Source organism: Pseudophryne corroboree, chromosome 1 (assembly GCF_028390025.1).
Source record: "Pseudophryne corroboree isolate aPseCor3 chromosome 1, aPseCor3.hap2, whole genome shotgun sequence".
Taxonomy (NCBI): domain Eukaryota; kingdom Metazoa; phylum Chordata; class Amphibia; order Anura; family Myobatrachidae; genus Pseudophryne; species Pseudophryne corroboree.
The window spans coordinates 370,423,174-370,441,887 of NC_086444.1; the positions used below are offsets into that span (position 1 = coordinate 370,423,174).

At 43.8% G+C, this 18,714-nt stretch overlaps 1 protein-coding gene across 2 annotated transcripts in view; it reads right to left on the reverse strand.

Moving 5' to 3' along the window:
• RAB36 (RAB36, member RAS oncogene family) overlaps positions 1-18,714 on the reverse strand; it is a 96,918-nt gene that overhangs the window by 77,287 nt on the left and 917 nt on the right. Inside the window, exons 2-7 of one of the 2 annotated variants that reach the window (XM_063913051.1) lie at positions 18,350-18,441; positions 13,405-13,470; positions 8,827-8,928; positions 5,849-5,913; positions 5,091-5,142; positions 4,889-4,970 (exon numbers count right to left, since the gene is read on the reverse strand). In XM_063913051.1, the coding sequence (XP_063769121.1) occupies positions 4,889-4,970; positions 5,091-5,142; positions 5,849-5,913; positions 8,827-8,928; positions 13,405-13,470; positions 18,350-18,441 (459 nt within the window). The remainder of the gene's footprint in view (positions 1-4,888; positions 4,971-5,090; positions 5,143-5,848; positions 5,914-8,826; positions 8,929-13,404; positions 13,471-18,349; positions 18,442-18,714) is intronic. The other variant, XM_063913052.1, reaches the window with a different exon arrangement.

Here is an 18,714-nt window from a genome sequence, read left to right on the forward strand (position 1 = left end):
TGTTGTCCCAAAGAGGGAAGATCTTCTTTATTAAAGACTGTTGACTCATTGAGACTGTTTAGAGTCAGCTTAAATATAATCAAAGATTTGCCACAATATATTATCACATTAAATGTGAACAGTATATTGTCTAGCGTGTAACACTCTATCAGATATTAACGATATATACCACTCTAATATTCAGATATATGTATCATTTTTATCCAAGGAAAGAACCTTCTTTATTTAGGGACTGTTGACACTTTAAAGCTAGTCAAGATCAGCTCAAGTATATTGAAATATTGATCGCTATATGTAATCAGATAGAACCCCAGTAGTAAATTGTTAGGTGTGTGACACTCTATTGTGATATCCAGATGCTCTCACTATTAAAGCATATAACACTCTGTTCTGATCTTAAGGTGTACACACTATTATTATCCCTAGAAGGAAGACGCCTTCTTTATCTGGGACTGGTGACACCTTCAGATTATTCAGAATCAAATTTGAGTGTATTAAGTTGTCATCACAATATGCTGTATGGGTGATGAAATGTCATATAATTGACGATTTGTTATAATATTCTGGTGTACACTATTATTGTCCCTAGGAGGAAGGCGCCTCCATTATTAAGGACTGGTTACACCAGAAAAAGAACTCTTTCATTCTTAGATAGCAATTATATCTTCCCAAGTGATAGTTTATATTAAACCAATAGATTATGTGTCACCACCCAACGTCTCAATGAATTACTATACAGAACAATCTTTTGATTTACTTTCACTTATAGCATCAATTTCAAAAAGAATTTCTATTAATGTGGCTTATACACACCACATGGAATCAGTATATATTTTCTGAGTGGCTTAAACAATTGTATCTTGAATGTTTCTGTGTGTTTACTACACAGTGTGTTCTGAAACATTTGTTGCAATCATCCCTACTAGATTATGTCACAGGTGTCTCATGGTAGTCTTACACTTGTCAAATACAGATACAATGTATCTTTTCTTAGTTCTACATAATTGTCTGTTCTTGTGTCGTTTCAGAAAATCTATTCAGCTAGTGCAGTGCTGCTTATTATTTCACTAAATCACTTATCTATAGCGTAACACTGCAGCTCTGTGTGATTGATAATCATCTGTGTTTATTACAGGGTATATTCTGAAACATTTATTGCAGTCACCACTGCTAAATTATATCATAGATGTCTCATAGCATTCTTAGACTTATCATGTATACCTATACTGCATCCCTTCTCAGTTCCACGTAATTATTTTTGTTGTTTCAAAAAGTCTATTAATTAGTGCAGTGCTGTTTGTGATCTCACTGAGTCACTATCTGTCAACTAGAACTGCAGTTCTCTATGGTTGATGGTCATCTATCAGCTACTTTGCACTAGTACTGTTAGTTTGTCATACATAGAAATAATATATTCTTTCTCAGCTCCACATGATTACCTATTATTTCTTATATAGTCTATTGGCTAGTGCGGTGCTACTTGTTGTCTCACTGAATCACTGTCTATTAGATTGACAATCATCTATCAGCTACCTTGCACCAGTACTATAAACTAACACTGCACAAATTGTAGAGTTAACATTGACTAGACATTTTTATCTTAAGCATAGAACATAGACATAGAAACACGCGGACACGCGTGTCCGCGTGTTTCTATGTCTATGTTCTATGCTTAAGATAAAAATGTCTAGTCAATGTTAACTCTACAATTTGTGCAGTGTTAGTTTATAGTACTGGTGCAAGGTAGCTGATAGATGATTGTCAATCTAATAGACAGTGATTCAGTGAGACAACAAGTAGCACCGCACTAGCCAATAGACTATATAAGAAATAATAGGTAATCATGTGGAGCTGAGAAAGAATATATTATTTCTATGTATGACAAACTAACAGTACTAGTGCAAAGTAGCTGATAGATGACCATCAACCATAGAGAACTGCAGTTCTAGTTGACAGATAGTGACTCAGTGAGATCACAAACAGCACTGCACTAATTAATAGACTTTTTGAAACAACAAAAATAATTACGTGGAACTGAGAAGGGATGCAGTATAGGTATACATGATAAGTCTAAGAATGCTATGAGACATCTATGATATAATTTAGCAGTGGTGACTGCAATAAATGTTTCAGAATATACCCTGTAATAAACACAGATGATTATCAATCACACAGAGCTGCAGTGTTACGCTATAGATAAGTGATTTAGTGAAATAATAAGCAGCACTGCACTAGCTGAATAGATTTTCTGAAACGACACAAGAACAGACAATTATGTAGAACTAAGAAAAGATACATTGTATCTGTATTTGACAAGTGTAAGACTGCCATGAGACACCTGTGACATAATCTAGTAGGGATGATTGCAACAAATGTTTCAGAACACACTGTGTAGTAAACACACAGAAACATTCAAGATACAATTGTTTAAGCCACTCAGAAAATATATACTGATTCCATGTGGTGTGTATAAGCCACATTAATAGAAATTCTTTTTGAAATTGATGCTATAAGTGAAAGTAAATCAAAAGATTGTTCTGTATAGTAATTCATTGAGACGTTGGGTGGTGACACATAATCTATTGGTTTAATATAAACTATCACTTGGGAAGATATAATTGCTATCTAAGAATGAAAGAGTTCTTTTTCTGGTGTAACCAGTCCTTAATAATGGAGGCGCCTTCCTCCTAGGGACAATAATAGTGTACACCAGAATATTATAACAAATCGTCAATTATATGACATTTCATCACCCATACAGCATATTGTGATGACAACTTAATACACTCAAATTTGATTCTGAATAATCTGAAGGTGTCACCAGTCCCAGATAAAGAAGGCGTCTTCCTTCTAGGGATAATAATAGTGTGTACACCTTAAGATCAGAACAGAGTGTTATATGCTTTAATAGTGAGAGCATCTGGATATCACAATAGAGTGTCACACACCTAACAATTTACTACTGGGGTTCTATCTGATTACATATAGCGATCAATATTTCAATATACTTGAGCTGATCTTGACTAGCTTTAAAGTGTCAACAGTCCCTAAATAAAGAAGGTTCTTTCCTTGGATAAAAATGATACATATATCTGAATATTAGAGTGGTATATATCGTTAATATCTGATAGAGTGTTACACGCTAGACAATATACTGTTCACATTTAATGTGATAATATATTGTGGCAAATCTTTGATTATATTTAAGCTGACTCTAAACAGTCTCAATGAGTCAACAGTCTTTAATAAAGAAGATCTTCCCTCTTTGGGACAACAATAAAATGTACATCTAAGTATCATAACAGAGTGTTGCACACTTGGCAGTATATCACCTACACTTGTCTCATGTGGATATTGTGACGATTATCTCAATACATTCGAGTTGACGTTCAACAATCTATATTGAAGATATTAATATTATTAATATCCATACCTCTCAGTGTTCCTTTTAGAAATTGACTGGACAAATAATTAAATAAAGATCCAATTTGGGAGTGATACATTATATACATCTAGACATTAGAATAGACACGCGGACACACTTTTTAAATCTCAAAATCACCTTTATTATACTCCATTGCACTTCTATGTTTGTTTGTTATATTTGAACCTCTATGTTTCGCCTATACTCCTAGTTTGTGTGTTATTAATTTTCACACTAATTTCTAATAGATACGAATAAAAGTTAAATTTTAAATTATTATAGGGGGATGTGATAACCAGGTCTAATCCTCTTTACGTGCACCGATAATACAGCCCTTTCCTCCTTCTTCTTCCTAAATCATAGGTGTCCCAGATTAAAGGGATATTATGGTCACCCTATGTATACCTGGAGGCTGTCTCAGCTTTCAAAATTAAAGCCGCGATGGTCACGATGTTTCCGATGTTCCACTGGTCGCAATGTTCTCGATCACTGTTTCGATGTTTGAACAAAAATGCAAAAATAAAAAAAAAAAAAAAAAATATATATATATATATATTTTTTTTTATACTAAAATAATTTTGGATAGGGTTAAATTCATGTTCTTCACCTAATTCACTCATTAAAAAAAATTAACATTTCGGAGCGGTTTTTGGGGAAAAGAATCGTCAGTTAAGTGGTTAATCAAACATGCCTCTAATATGCAGTAAACCTGGCAAGTAACTTTGGGCCTAATTCAGACCTGATCGCAGCAGCAAATTTGTACTCTAATGAGAAAAACCATGTGCACTGCAGGGGGGGGCAGATATTACATGTGCAGAGAGAATTAGATTTGGGTGGGGTGTGTTCATACTGAAATATAAATTGCAGTGTAAAAATAAAGCAGCCAGTATTTACCCTGCACAGAAACAATATAACCCACCCATATCTAACTCTCTATGCACATGTTATATCTGCCCCCCCCCCCTTGCAGTGCACATGGTTTTGCCCATTAGAGAACAAATTTGCTGCTGCGATCAGGTCTGAATTATGCCCTTTGTTTTAAGCACAATTCATTATGAGACATGCTCGGATTTAGGTAATGGTCAAAGGTGGACAACAGCTTTAATCTTTCATTCACATTGTTTTCACTTCTGTCTGCCAGCCAAGTACTTGTGTGCATCAAACCCTGCGCACAGGAAGACAATGAAATACTGAGTCTGCACATCTCACAAGCAAGATTCCAGCACCCTACCTCTGCAGTTTCACCCTTGCAAACAAAGTGCTTTTTGTCATGCCAGTATGACACCACATGAGAAGTATATATCTGGAATTGCCTATGTCAGTGCCCTACTTGCCCTTTTACAAGCCATTATGATGGTCATGCCTGCAAATCCTAAATTTTTATGTGCTTAAGCAGATACCACATGAAATCACATGCATGCAGAACACTGACAAAAGAACTTACACAGCCATCTCTTTACCTACCAAGGTGTCTTTTTTTGTTCCAACAAGGAAGACAGAACACGTGTTTGGTTCATTCTCTCTGAGAGCATCTTGAAGCCATTGTCTGCAACATGAGAGATCACTAGGTGAATACTGGCAGGCAGAGATCGCCTATGGAAACAGGACACATGTTTATGTGCCAGTTGGCAGTTACAACCTGGCTGCATTTAGACCTTATACTTACTTTGTGTGCTCCAGGGTATGGATGTCACCCAGATCAAACGCAGTAATAATCACTGCAAGATAAGGGAAATAACAAATAAACACCTGCATAGGATGCCCATACCTCTAACATGAAGGGGTCAGTAGGCCCACACCAAACAAGGAGCTACTGCCACTACATGCAGGTGGTCATTCCGAGTTGATCGCTCGTTATTTTTTTTCGCAACGGAGCGATTAGTCGCTAATGCGCATGCGCAATGTCCGCACTGCGACTGCGCCAAGTAAATTTGCTAAGAAGTTTGGTATTTTACTCACGGCATTACGAGGTTTTTTCTTCGTTCTGGTGATCGTTGTGTGATTGACAGGAAGTGGGTGTTTCTGGGCGGAAACTGGCCGTTTTATGGGAGTGTGTGAAAAAACGCTACCGTTTCTGGGAAAAACGTGGGAGTGGCTGGAGAAACGGAGGAGTGTCTAGGCGAACGCTGGGTGTGTTTGTGACGTCAAACCAGGAACGAAACTGACTGAACTGATCGTAGTGGCAGAGTAAGTGTCAAGCTACTCAGAAACTGCTAAGAAATTTCTATTCGCAATTTAGAGAATCTTTCGTTCGCAATTTTGCTAAGCTAAGATTCACTCCCAGTAGGCGGCGGCTTAGCGTGTGCAATGCCGCTAAAAGCAGCTTGCGAGCGAACAACTCGGAATGAGGGCCGCAGTGTACAGGTTTGTTCACAAGTTACATGTGTGGATGATTCTTATATTTCAGATGTAGCATCATCTCACCTTGTGCTCCTCTATAATATGCAGACGCGATGCATTTAAATTTCTCTTGTCCAGCAGTGTCCCATCTTTTATGAAAGGGAAATAATACAGTATTAATAGATGTATGAATGTTGTTTCATTCAGAGGAGCATTTCATAATACAATATACCTGCATCAGTGTGACAATAACCCAACATCACTACTTTGTGGGATCCTACTCCTTCCACAATATAGTATTCAGTCTGTGGCTTCCTGTTGCCTACATGACACTGCTTACTCTGAATGCAGCCCTATTCTCACTTATACACCTCCCAGTCATGTACTGTAACCTCAGTGAAATACTCTGAGCTGTCTTGAACATTATGATGATCTGATTGGCTGATGAACACATATTAGTTAAGCAAAAGATGGACAGTAAATAAAAAGACCCTAGTCAAGTGTACCCAGGGGTGTATCTAGGGGTCTGAGCGCCCCTGGCAAAGTAAGGGCTGGTGCCCCCTACACACACACACACATATTTGAAATAAGGAGGGTGTATCAAAAAAGGCCGTGGCCTTGTGGGGAAGGGGCGTGGCCACACATTAGTACTTTTAATTCAGATTATGCCACACAGTATCACATTACACCGCAAAGTAGTGTCTCTTATTCACGTTATGCCACACAGTATCACATTACACTGCACAGTAGTGTCTCTTATACATGTTATTCCACACAGTATCACATTACACCGCACAGTATTGTCTCTTATACACGTTATGTCACACAGTATCACATTACACTGCACAGTAGTGTCTCTTTCTCACGTTATGCCACACAGTATCACATTACATCGCACAGTAGTGTCTCTTATACATGTTATTCCACACAGTATCACATCACACTGCACAGTAGTGTCTCTTATACATGTTATTCCACACAGTATCACATTACACCGCACAGTAGTGTCTCTTATACACGTTATGCCACACAGTATCACATTACACTGCACAGTAGTGTCTCTTTCTCACGTTATGCCACACAGTATCACATTACACTGCACAGTAGTGTCTCTTTCTCACGTTATGCCACACAGTATCACATTACACTGCACAGTAGTGTCTCTTATACATGTTATTCCACACAGTATCACATTACACCGCACAGTAGTGTCTCTTATACACGTTATGCCACACAGTATCACATTACACTGCACAGTAGTGTCTCTTTCTCACGTTATGCCACACAGTATCACATTACACCGCACAGTAGTGTCTCTTATACATGTTATTCCACACAGTATCACATTACACCGCACAGTAGTGTCTCTTATACACGTTATGCCACACAGTATCACATTACACTTCAAAGTAGTGTCTCTTTCTCACGTTATGCCACACAGTATCACATTACATCGCACAGTAGTATCTCTTATACATGTTATTCCACACAGTAGTGTCTCTTATACACGTTATGCCACACAGTATCACATTACACTGCAAAGTAGTGTCTCTTTCTCACGTTATGCCACACAGTATCACATTACACCGCACAGTAGTGTCTCTAATTCACGTTATGCCACACAGTAGTACCCCTATAGGAAACACTGTCTATGGAATGCATATGGGGAATGCAAATAGAAAAAAGAAATGTGGGCCAGTGATAGTACATATATTTCTATTTTTATAAGTGGAATGCGGTCAAACCGCATTCAGGGATGCGACTGCAATATCTCTGTTCTCAGCACTCCGTCGATTGGATCACATTGACTGTAAACACCTCTGCCTAATTGACAAGCAGAAGCGGATGGCGGGGGGCGGTGATGGACCATTGCAGGGGCAGTGTGGGAAAAATGGGGTCAGGCCGTCTGCATTTTCAGGGCAGCTGAGTGACATCACACGCAGCCACCCCTATGTGAAAAATGGCGGCAGACCACCTGCATACGCAGCCTAGCTGCAGCTGTAGGGGATCGTCCACAGTTGCTGCAACCACAATTAAATTGCGGTCGCAGTCGCTGAGCAGGCCATTCAGCATGCTGGACGGCCTTGCCCTGCGATTGATGAGCATCCCCCACATGCAATAGAAAGGATTGCAGAATCTGCAATCCTTACCGAATAACCCCCACTGCCATTAGTACATCTGATCCCGCCCATAGGCACACACATATACATATACACTTACATATATACTGTCAGACACAAAACACATACAGTACATATGATATACAGTACAGTCACACATGCAGTATATACAAATAGTTACACACATGCACACATATATACAGTCACATACATACATAGTCACACACTAATACACACATAAATACAGTAGATACTTATATACACACACACACACACACACACACACAAACATACATACACATACATAAATGCAGACACACATACAGACAGACTATATAGTGTTTACCTCCCTCACTTCACAGACAGGGTACACTCAATGCATGTACTTTAGTAGCTCCTTGTCCTCTCTCCCTCTCCTCCATATTGCTGGGTTGCCGGTCACTGACTGAGTGCCGTGTAGCCCCGCCCCCGTTTCCATTCCGTCCACTTCCCGAAGGCCAATGCCGTGCAGTGCAGTCTTGTGCCACCCCACCCCTCACTTAATCCGGATTGTACCTTGTGACTGTCTGTTAATGCCGGCGCCGGTGTCCAGCGGCACAGCACTGCACTAGTTATCAATCAGACTCAAAATAAACTACAGCTCCCGGAGCTCACGGCAACAGGGGATGCTGGGAGCTGTAGTTTATGTTGAGTCTGATTACATGTGAGGTGCGGTGCGCTGCCACCTGACACTGGCGCCAGCACTAACAGACAGTCACCAAGTCTGACAGTACTACTGGATTCTACCCCCAGGACATGGATGGTACTCCCAGGCGGCACCCCCTCCTTGCCTGGCGCCCCTGGCGAGTGCCATCCTGAGTGTACCTTAAAAAGCAGTAGCTAAGAAAGGAGTTGCATGTATGTGAGGAAGAGATTGTAAAATCTTTGTTGCAATCAACTTACATTTGGAGGTTAAAAGGTACGCCCAAAACGTCAAATCGTTCAATCTCAAAATCAACCCCGATTGTTGCTTTATAATCGCGATCAAATACATTCTTACAAAACCTGTGGCAAACAAAGGAAAACAAAATCTGGAGTCAAAGTATACTTCCCAACTTCCTCACTTTTAGATTTAAATACCCCGGGGGCAGGATGTAATAGCGCCCAAGTTCGCCGGCCGAACTCGGATGTTTTTCTAAAGCGGCTGTCATTTACAAGGCATGGTGTGCACCTGTGGCAGTGGCGTCGGTAGCTTGAAGTGGCGGCTCTTCAGTCTCCAATCCAATCACTGATCTTCCGTGTAAGTACCGCACTCCCCCCTATATTATTTCCCCTCCTGTGGACATGTGTAAGAGGCACTACTACTGTGGTCATTATGTGTGGCACTACTACTGTGGGCGTTATTTGTAAAGGGTACTACTACTGTGGGCGTTATGTGAAAGGGGCACTACTACTGAGGACATTGGGCCGGATTCAAATGTTCCCCCCTGCTCCCTCCCGCGATCGTGCCTGCCCGCAGCTATTCTAATGTTGCTGCGGATGGGCGCGTCAAGTTCATTTCAGCTCGCTACCGCCGGAGGTAGCGAGCTGAAATGTGCGTAAAGAGACCCGTTTGGGCGCCCATCAGTTTAGTCGGGTTTAGGTGCTGTACTGTGCGCGATAGGGGCGATAACGGGGGCAATTTTAATATCGCCCCTCTATCTCCTGTCACTTTAGATGGGTGATGGGGGCATGTCAAGATGTGAATTCACCCCATGTTATGTTTATTAGGGGAACTATTGTGTAGCGTAATGTGTATAAGGGGAACTTTTATGTAGCGTTGCGTGACTAAGGGACACTACTGTGTGACGTAACGGGACTAAGGAGCACTACTGTGTGGTGTAATGTGACTAAGGAGCACACATGTGTGACCTAACATGACTAAGGAGCACTACTGTGTGGCGTAAAGTGAATAAGGAACACTACTGTGTTGTGTAATATGAATCAGGCGCACTACATGCAGTGTAATGTGAATAAGATTGTACTAATGTATCATCTGAAGGGGGGTGTCGAACACCCTAGCACCGGCCCTGGCTGTATAACTTGCATAAATAAGTTTAATCAGCAGCAGCAACATGTATTACAAATGCCCTGTAGCAGGTGCAAAAGATATGTCTACAAGGGCCAAATTCAGAGACGGCCCTAACCAATATGATGCCCTAGGCAAGATTTTAGTTGGTGCCCATTAGCACCGTCGCTAGTTCCGCCTCTGACCCTGCACCCCTTTCCTAGCACTATCTCACCTTACCTATAGCAGTCCTCATTTTGGTGCTCCTACCCCTTATATTCTAAATAGGAACAGTGTACACATTCGGCGCACAGCTCAAAAAGGGGTGTATTCCACACCGGCTTTACATACCGGCTCAATACACGGCCGCCAGTTACTCTTCTCAGCATATCGTGGAGACTGTTACTGATCGGGCAGTGAGTTGCCCGCAGAGCTCTCTGGCTCTCCGGCCCCATACATCGGCCCCATACACGGCTGCTGACATTCTCCCTCAGAACGTGGCTGAAATTTCATCATTTACAGCTGGTTGCCTGGTTACCACACATTCATCTCCTTGCCGCGCAGACGGACACTGGGCATCGCAGGACCGCAATACCGAGGACGCTCGGTATGGACCAGCCCTAGGAGAGGTAATCATATCTATACTCATTCAGTCAACCACCTGCCTGTGAAATTTTCCACGACATTCATTATCAGTCATACACTGATCGGCTGTATATTTGGAACTGTGGACACTCCCAATGAATTAACCCCGGACTCTGTGGTTCCTTTTCTCAATAAGTAGATTGAGATCTGCAGCTCATATATCTCATGATCAAGGTGTTGATACATTTAAACTTTGCTTGTATGTTTTTATTTAATTTTATATCCAGACTTTAAGTGTCTTAATCAATGTTATTAATATAATAAACTTTCCTTTATTATACGTCAGCTCTTATTATTAATTATTCCCCATTAAGTATTGTTAATTGTTCTACCACTTTTTGCGCAGCCGTTTCTTCTTTTCATCCTTATTCACATTAGACTACACAGTAGTGCCCTTTCTATACGTTACGCCACACAGTAGAGCACCTTATACACATAATGCCACAAATCAGTAATGCAGTTATACACATACCACACAGTATTGTCCCTTACACATATGACACACATTATTAATGTCCTTATAAACATAATGCGACTTGCACATTATGCCAACCTTTATTAATGCCCTTATGCACATAATGCCCTTTACACATATGCCGAACACTGCTGCACAACCAACCCACCCGCATACAGCACTCACATGGCCGCTAACACTGTGACCTCTGCTTGGATACAGATGTGTCCTTATACATCTTGCCTCAATACACCATGCAGCAGGAGATGCCTGGCGTGAGTCAGCTGGCAGCTCTGCTAACGTCAGGCACCTTTTTTGACAAAAATGCTTCTTATTTGCATTACTACATGCCTAGGATGCCCAAGCAGCATTTGGTATGCCTAGGGGCACAAGCAGACTCTGTTGATTAAAATGATATGCAGCATGCCTATATTCTGTGTGCGACTGTGGCTGTATCTGCATACAAAGTGCTACATTATAGTGATTTCCAGGAACACACTGTAATGTAGCATTTTGTATGCAGATACAGCCGTAGTCACAAACAGAATATAGGCATGCCGCATATCATTTTAATCAGCAGAGGCTGCTTGTGGCCCTAGGCATACCAAATGCCCTAGGCATTTGTCTAGTTTACCTATGCCAAGGGCCGGCTCTGTGCACATGTGCAGATGTGTTTCTGCTGCGACGGCTGCAGTGCCCCCTCAGCTGCAGCATGATTGATATGCCGCAGCCGTAAGGGGACGGCGGAAGGGGCATCAACAGTTAACATTTCAGAAAACGGCCCTGTTTTTTGGGGTCATACTGAGGCCAGTGGCTGCTTCCTTGGATGCATGAAAACACCAACCATCCTGAGTAACCTGAGGGTTACTTAGATGGCCTATGTACACGCAGATGTTCCGATGCTGCATCCTTGGATGCAGCAGATGATCACAGAAGCTGGTAGGAGGTGTCTATTTACACAAGATGCCTCCCGTGGCATTAGCATATTATTGCACAGCCGCTGTCCCTATATGCATTTTCATCAAGTCTGCATGGCCCATATTTGCCTGAAATAAAATGTATCTGACCTGCATTTGCACACCCCTACCCTCCCACAGTCTGCCACTCCAGTTGTAAAGAGGCCCAAGTGTCGGATACGTACAAGTCTGAAATGGGACATATGTGTGTGTTCCCTTTGTGAGCAGGCACAGTGTGTATTTGTGCCATTTAGGCTACACAAACATCTGTAAGTTCAGCATTAGACCTGAAGTCTCAAACTAAGCTGGTCAGAAGATGGCAAAGTGATATATCATGTTATACATGCGTTGGGGAGGCTGACAGAGAAAAAAATGTGGATGGTGGGAAAACAATACACACACTGGCACAGAGTCGTGGCGGTTTTGCCATAGGTTTTCGAATTACAGAAGCTCCCGGTTTTGCCATAGGGGCATTGAATGCTAGAGCTTTTCCAGCTACAGATGCGCCAGCCTACATAGTGCTCAATCAGCTCTGTGCTGACTCAAGTAAGTGAAGGGGGAACTTCTATCATCACGTGGGAAGATAATCAAAATAATAATAATAATACCAATAATAGGAGCAATTAAGCTCAGAAGACACTGCATGCAATGGCCTATTTTCAATCTATAGCAAATCAATAACAGTGCTACATTAACATTTTTGTATTTGCATGTACTAAAGAAATGATTAACAGGAAGGAAAGGAATGTCGAATCAAACCCTCCTTAAATGTTCTATAACTGTATATTCCACAAGGCCTCACATCTTGCTCCTTAGTCCCCCCCCCCCCCACACACACACACGCACCTTCTTTCCCTTATTCTATTACTCCTCTCCTAAGTCCATTGTCCCACCACTCCCTAATGTATCTTATCCCTCCTTCTACATTGTAAGTTTTTTACAGGAAGGGTCTTCAATGATATGCCCTATACTCAGAGACGTCACTGTCACAGGTGACACCTGGAGCGGAGGGGAGGGAGGGGGTAATGCAGTGCGCGCAGTGAAGTTACGTGACTGCAAAAAGGAGCGTGGTCTCGTGGTTAGGGAGCGTGACCTTGCGGGTAGGGGTGTGACCCCACAGCCCTAGCCTCTGCTTTGTTGCTCCGGGTGCCCTGGGGGTTGCAGGCTGCACCCAGGGTCAGTGTGTGTGCAGTGCTGGCTCCTGCACAGTGAAGAGGAGCCGACACTTTGGTGTCACCCCTTGGCGGGTGACACCCGGGTGCGGGCCGCACCCCTGTTGTGGCGCCCCTGTCTACACTGTACAGATGGCCAAATTATAAGCAAAAATTATTATATGAATTCAGGAGCGTCAACTCTTTGACTTTGCCGGGGGTGCCAGAGAAACCTAGGTGTGCCCCTGATCATGACATAGATGAAATCTAAAACCAACTTTACTGTACCTGTTGATCAGACTGGTTTTCCCCACATAAAGATCCCCCACCATCACAACTTTCGACATCTTCAACCTGCAAAACATCTCAATTAAAAAGAATATGCAAAAAATTGTAGTCTATTATAACTGAGGGGGTGATTCAGACCTAAACGCTGGGCTGCTAAACTACTTGTGCTGCGTTCAGATAGTCTCCGCCCAAGGGAAGTGGATATTCGCCGTGCATGTGTACACCGAGCTGCCAAAAATCCCTCAGTCAGCAGTCAGCTGCAAATCCGTTCACACCACACTTACCATAGAATGATTTTTTCCACTGTGTGCAGTCTGTGTGCAACCCAGGACTTACTCCTACAGTGCGATGAGAACAGGCTGATCGGGGCCGGAGGTGACGTCACACACCCTCCCTGAAAACACTTGGGAACGCCTGCTTTTTTCCTGACACTTCCACTCACAAACGGCCTCTTCCTGTCAATCAGCATGCGAATGGCTGTGCCACTGAAATTTTCGCACCATCCTGTCACTGTACGGCGACGCCTGATGTTAATTGCAGATGCGTGTGCGCATTGTGGTGAATACGCATGCGCAGTTTATCGCTGATTGTCCGTTGTGCAAAAATGCACAGCAGTGATCAGGCCTGAATCACTCCCTTAGCTAGGGATCCAGAAATGCTGTCAAAAGTGTTAGCGTAGAACAATTTGAACATACAGTATATTTATGGTTAAAAGTAAACCTTGCACATGCACAGAACAAAAGACTGCTTAACTATGATCATACAATCTGCTCACAAGCACAGAGATACAACGGTTGGTAACAAGATAATCAAGCTTAGACAATCCCATTTCTGAACAAAATCTTGGGTCATATTGCTTCATATTCGAAAACAATATGATCAAATATAATCGCACTGGGAGTAGAAACTGATGTATATGTGAACTCATTAATTACTTTCTTAATGCAGCGAATAGTGGTGATATTTTCTTTTTTTACAATTATCAGATCTAGGACCCGATATTTTAAAAAATATACCCATGACTGTTCAATTCCACTGAGCTACAATAGTGTGTGACAGCATAGAGCAGAGCTTCCCAAACTCCACGGTACAGGTTTTAAGGATATCAATGCCTGAGTTTAGGCAGTTAAGCCCTTTAGTGGCGGGTTTTAAATGTAAAAACACACCGTGGAGGGAGGGGGGTGTTTAAATTGGGGTGGGAGCTGGGGGCGGGGTAGGTGCAGGGTGGGGCGAGTGTCAGGGCAAGGCAAGGTTATTGCCTGGCGATTGCCCGCGGGGGTCGCCAGTCCCAGCGCTAATTCCCGGCTGCCTTGCGGCACCCGGGAATCAGCATAAGCCATTTTACAGCAGAGCCCGCCCCCCGGCCAATAGGAGTCCGGGGGGCGGGCTAAACTCCATACTGGAGTATGCTGATTCCCTATGCGCTGTGCTCGCTGCATGGCTGTACCCAGGGAGTCAGGAGGAAGTATGCAAGGAAATCTTCAGGGCTAGTCAGCGCTGACTAGCCCGGAAGATTTCCGTGCATACCACTGAATAGGTTAAATCAAATGTACTGAGTTATTAATTAAAGGGGGGTATTTATAAAAAAATTGCATTTCCAATGTGATCTGGGCACAATGTTACCACTCAAGATCTTACCGGGCAGATGTATCAATTTAGACCCGCAAGGACAGCCTGTCCCTGTGATGTGATCCGTGTGCAGCCAGGGGTGCTGCACATGCATGGACTTCGCTGACCGTGCATGCACTTCGGCCATTGCCAGTGAAGGGTTGTGAGAGAGCCCCCCAGAACTACAACGCCAATGTGTAGCTGATAGGCTACAACAGGCTTATGCCATGTTCAGATGGTGGTAGCTGCGGGGGCCAATATCGGGAATGCTTTGCATTATATGGTTTCTATGGGGGATGTGGCTGCTGGTGGGAATGGAAAGATTGCAGCAAGACTCAGAAATACCTGCTACAGCCCATCCTACATACATTGCAGGAATACTTAATATTTAAGGTTAACGCCAGAAAACTAGTGTTTTCGGGGGAAATAGCTGCAAATATTGTTTGATAAATGGGCCCTTAGGTCACCTGTGCCCTAGCATGGATATTCTTAAACCCGGGTCTGTAATGGTGGAGTTTGGGAAACGCTACTTCATTTATTACACCAAAGTCATTAATGTTTAGTTTACTCATGGCCAAAGTCCACGTTTGCATACAAAAATACCAAAGGTACCAATAACAAGCTATCATTGTTCCGCTGGATACTTGTTGCAGTCTAGTTCCCACCTTACCATTACTTCATGATAAAAGCCATTTCCACTTGTTAGGTTTACAACAAGACTAGTGCAGTCAGTTATCTGACTGAGAATTATAAGAGATGTAGTTTAGCAATATAGGAGTATAAGGAACCTATTAATCAAATAATATTTGCAGGGTATTCCCCGAAACACTATATATACCCGCATATATTAAGTATTACCCAATGGACCACAGAGGAACCACTGCAAATATCTCCATATCTGCCATGGCCCCTCCATTTCTGACAGCAGCTGAATCCCCCATAGGTTTCTATGGGAGCTGCGAAGATTTACAAAGCTTTGTAATGAAGACAGGCTGTTAACACCATCTGGGCTACATTTCACAAATATTACCGGTCACTGGCAATGGCCACCGCACATACACAGTCAGTAGACCACATATGTGCAGGAGTGCCGATAGGGGAGTGAAGACTGCTAATGGAGTCACCTCACTCTGAATGGGTTTCGGGATGGGTTTCCCTGCGGGTGTATATTGATACAATCGGGACTAGGGTGGTCAATCCTGGCATCGGGATCGGCGGGATCCCGGGATTTAGGCCAAAAAATAGGCCGGGATTCAATCCCGGGGATTGCGGGACCAGGCGGTCCATTAACGCCAGGCAGCGTTGAGCGTCCTCAGGACGCTCAGACGATGCCCAGCTCCCTCCTCCCGGCTCCCCTGTTCAGTGTGACCTGAGACTGTGAGGTCACGCTGCGCAGTCAGCAGCAGCAGAGCCCGATGGTACGGTGGTCGTCATCCGCCGCCTCCTCCCAGCTCTCCCTCCACTCACTGTGTGTGGATGAAGTTTCCCACCCGCCCTGTTCTGTAGTCTTGTAAGTTTATTTATGTCTGCGGGGCGGGTGGCGCGAGGCGGGACTTGGGGTCCAGCCGGACACAGTTGAAAGGGGGTATTTATCAAAAAATACCCCCATTTTTCAATCCCGATACCCGGGATTGAAAAAATAGCCCAGGATTGGCCTCCCTAATTGGGACAGATGGATGGGGTGTGGCTTCATGTAGGGGGCATGGCTAAGTGTCACATCCCCCTGTTTTCGTCACTCCGTGGGTCCGGGAGATGGGGGCTGCTCCCGGAGACTGGCGTGTCTGCAGTTACGGCTTCTACAGGGTGACAGGAGCCGGGTTGCTGCACGTAATGTTACAGCGCAGCACCCGACTCCTGTCACTGAGAAGGAGCCGGCACTTTGGTGTCACCCCTCAGCGGGTGACACCCGTGTGCTGGCCACACCACCACATTCCCCTTATGACGCCACTTCATTTGGGCAGTATTTAATTTATTATTGTCATGAATAGTGGCAATAAGAAATGACAATTATTGAGTCTAAAACCTGATAATTGATAAATATGCCCCTAAAACATTGTCTGTTACTGTAGGTGGGGTACACGTAGGATGACCGGTATACGGACTCCAGGTCGACAGCACAAAGGTCGACACACTTTAGGTCGACGCCAATTGGTCGACACGCCTTAGGTCGACGTGGACAAAAGGTCGACATGGACAAAAGGTCGACAGGAACAGGGTCGACATGGAAAAAGGTCGACATGAGTTTTTCACGCTTTTTTTCTTTTTTTGAACCTTTTCATACTTAACGATCCACGAGGACTACGATTGGAACGGTAAAGTGTGCCGAGCGAAGCGGTAGCGGAGCGAAGGCACCATGCCCGAAGCATGGCGAGCAAAGCGAGCCATGCGAGGGGACGCGGTGCACTAATTGGGGTTCCCGGTCACTCTACGAAGAAAACGACACCCAAAAAACATAAAAAACTCATGTCGACCTTTTTCCTGTCGACCTTTTGTCCATGTCGACCTTTTGTCCATGTCGACCTAAGGTGTGTCGACCAATTGGCGTCGACCTAAAGTGTGTCGACCTTTGTGCTGTCGACCCTCAGTCCCAGACCCGGATGACCATCATCCAAAACTATTTCTGTTACTTGAAATTGCTCCCCCACCCCAAAAAAAAACAACCCAAAAAACAAACAACACTATCCAATTGATCTGGCAAACTGCCTATTTATAGATACTGGTTCTGTGTTAATAGTTTACCACTCAGCAAGCCAATGTTTTCAACCATTTGCTGAGTGGTAGGTGTTGGTCATTATACAGCAGACCTCCCAACATTTGATTGTTGGGGATCGAGACAAGCTGCGGCCAGAAAGGGTCTGGAGCCTCGAGCGGAAGGGTGGGGCCTTGAGTGGAGGGGGTGAGGGCTAGCGCCGCTACCCCCCTTTTTTGTCATTTTGGGGGCGTGCCCAGCGCTCCCTGAGCAGCTGGGCAGCCCCCGGCTCCACTCCCTGCACTGATAAATGCCGTGCGTGTGCACCTCTTAAGTGCTCACCGGCTGCTTTGCAGAGCTGATCAGCGGTGATCATTGGCTCTCCACCCGTCCGCGGAACACTGCGGCCTGCGAGTAGGACAGCGGGACAATTAGTGGGACTGTCCTGCTGTATTCGGGAGAGTTGAGAGGTATGATACAGTACAGTACAGTACACTGTCCTGAAGTTGCATCAATACTGCTGACTGGCAGATGGAGAAAATGCATATTTGTTGCAATTGCACACACACAGACATTAAATTATACAATGTACAACTTGCCATGTAACTTACCCATCTTTACCAATATCAGAAGTCTGGAATCACTCACCCAAAGTTTCCAGCGTGACGCTGCTTGCAGGCGTTCTTTACCTGGGCATCAAACTGTGTTCTGTACTGGAGACAAGATTCAGCTGTGTAACACTGGAAAGTAAAACATAGCACTAAGTCACTCTTTTGTATGCATGGAGAGCCCAAAAGTTAAGGGCCCCATACACTAGGACACAGGTTCTCAAACTCTGTCCTCAGGACCCCACACGGTCCATGTTTCGCAGGTCACCTTTGGATTTTTAAAATGTGACAGTTGGTGATACACAGTGCAGCTGCTGGGTGACCTGGAAAACGTGAACCGTGTGGGGTCCCGAGGACAGAGTTTGAGAACCACTACACTAGGACGATAATGCCTGATTTCATCCG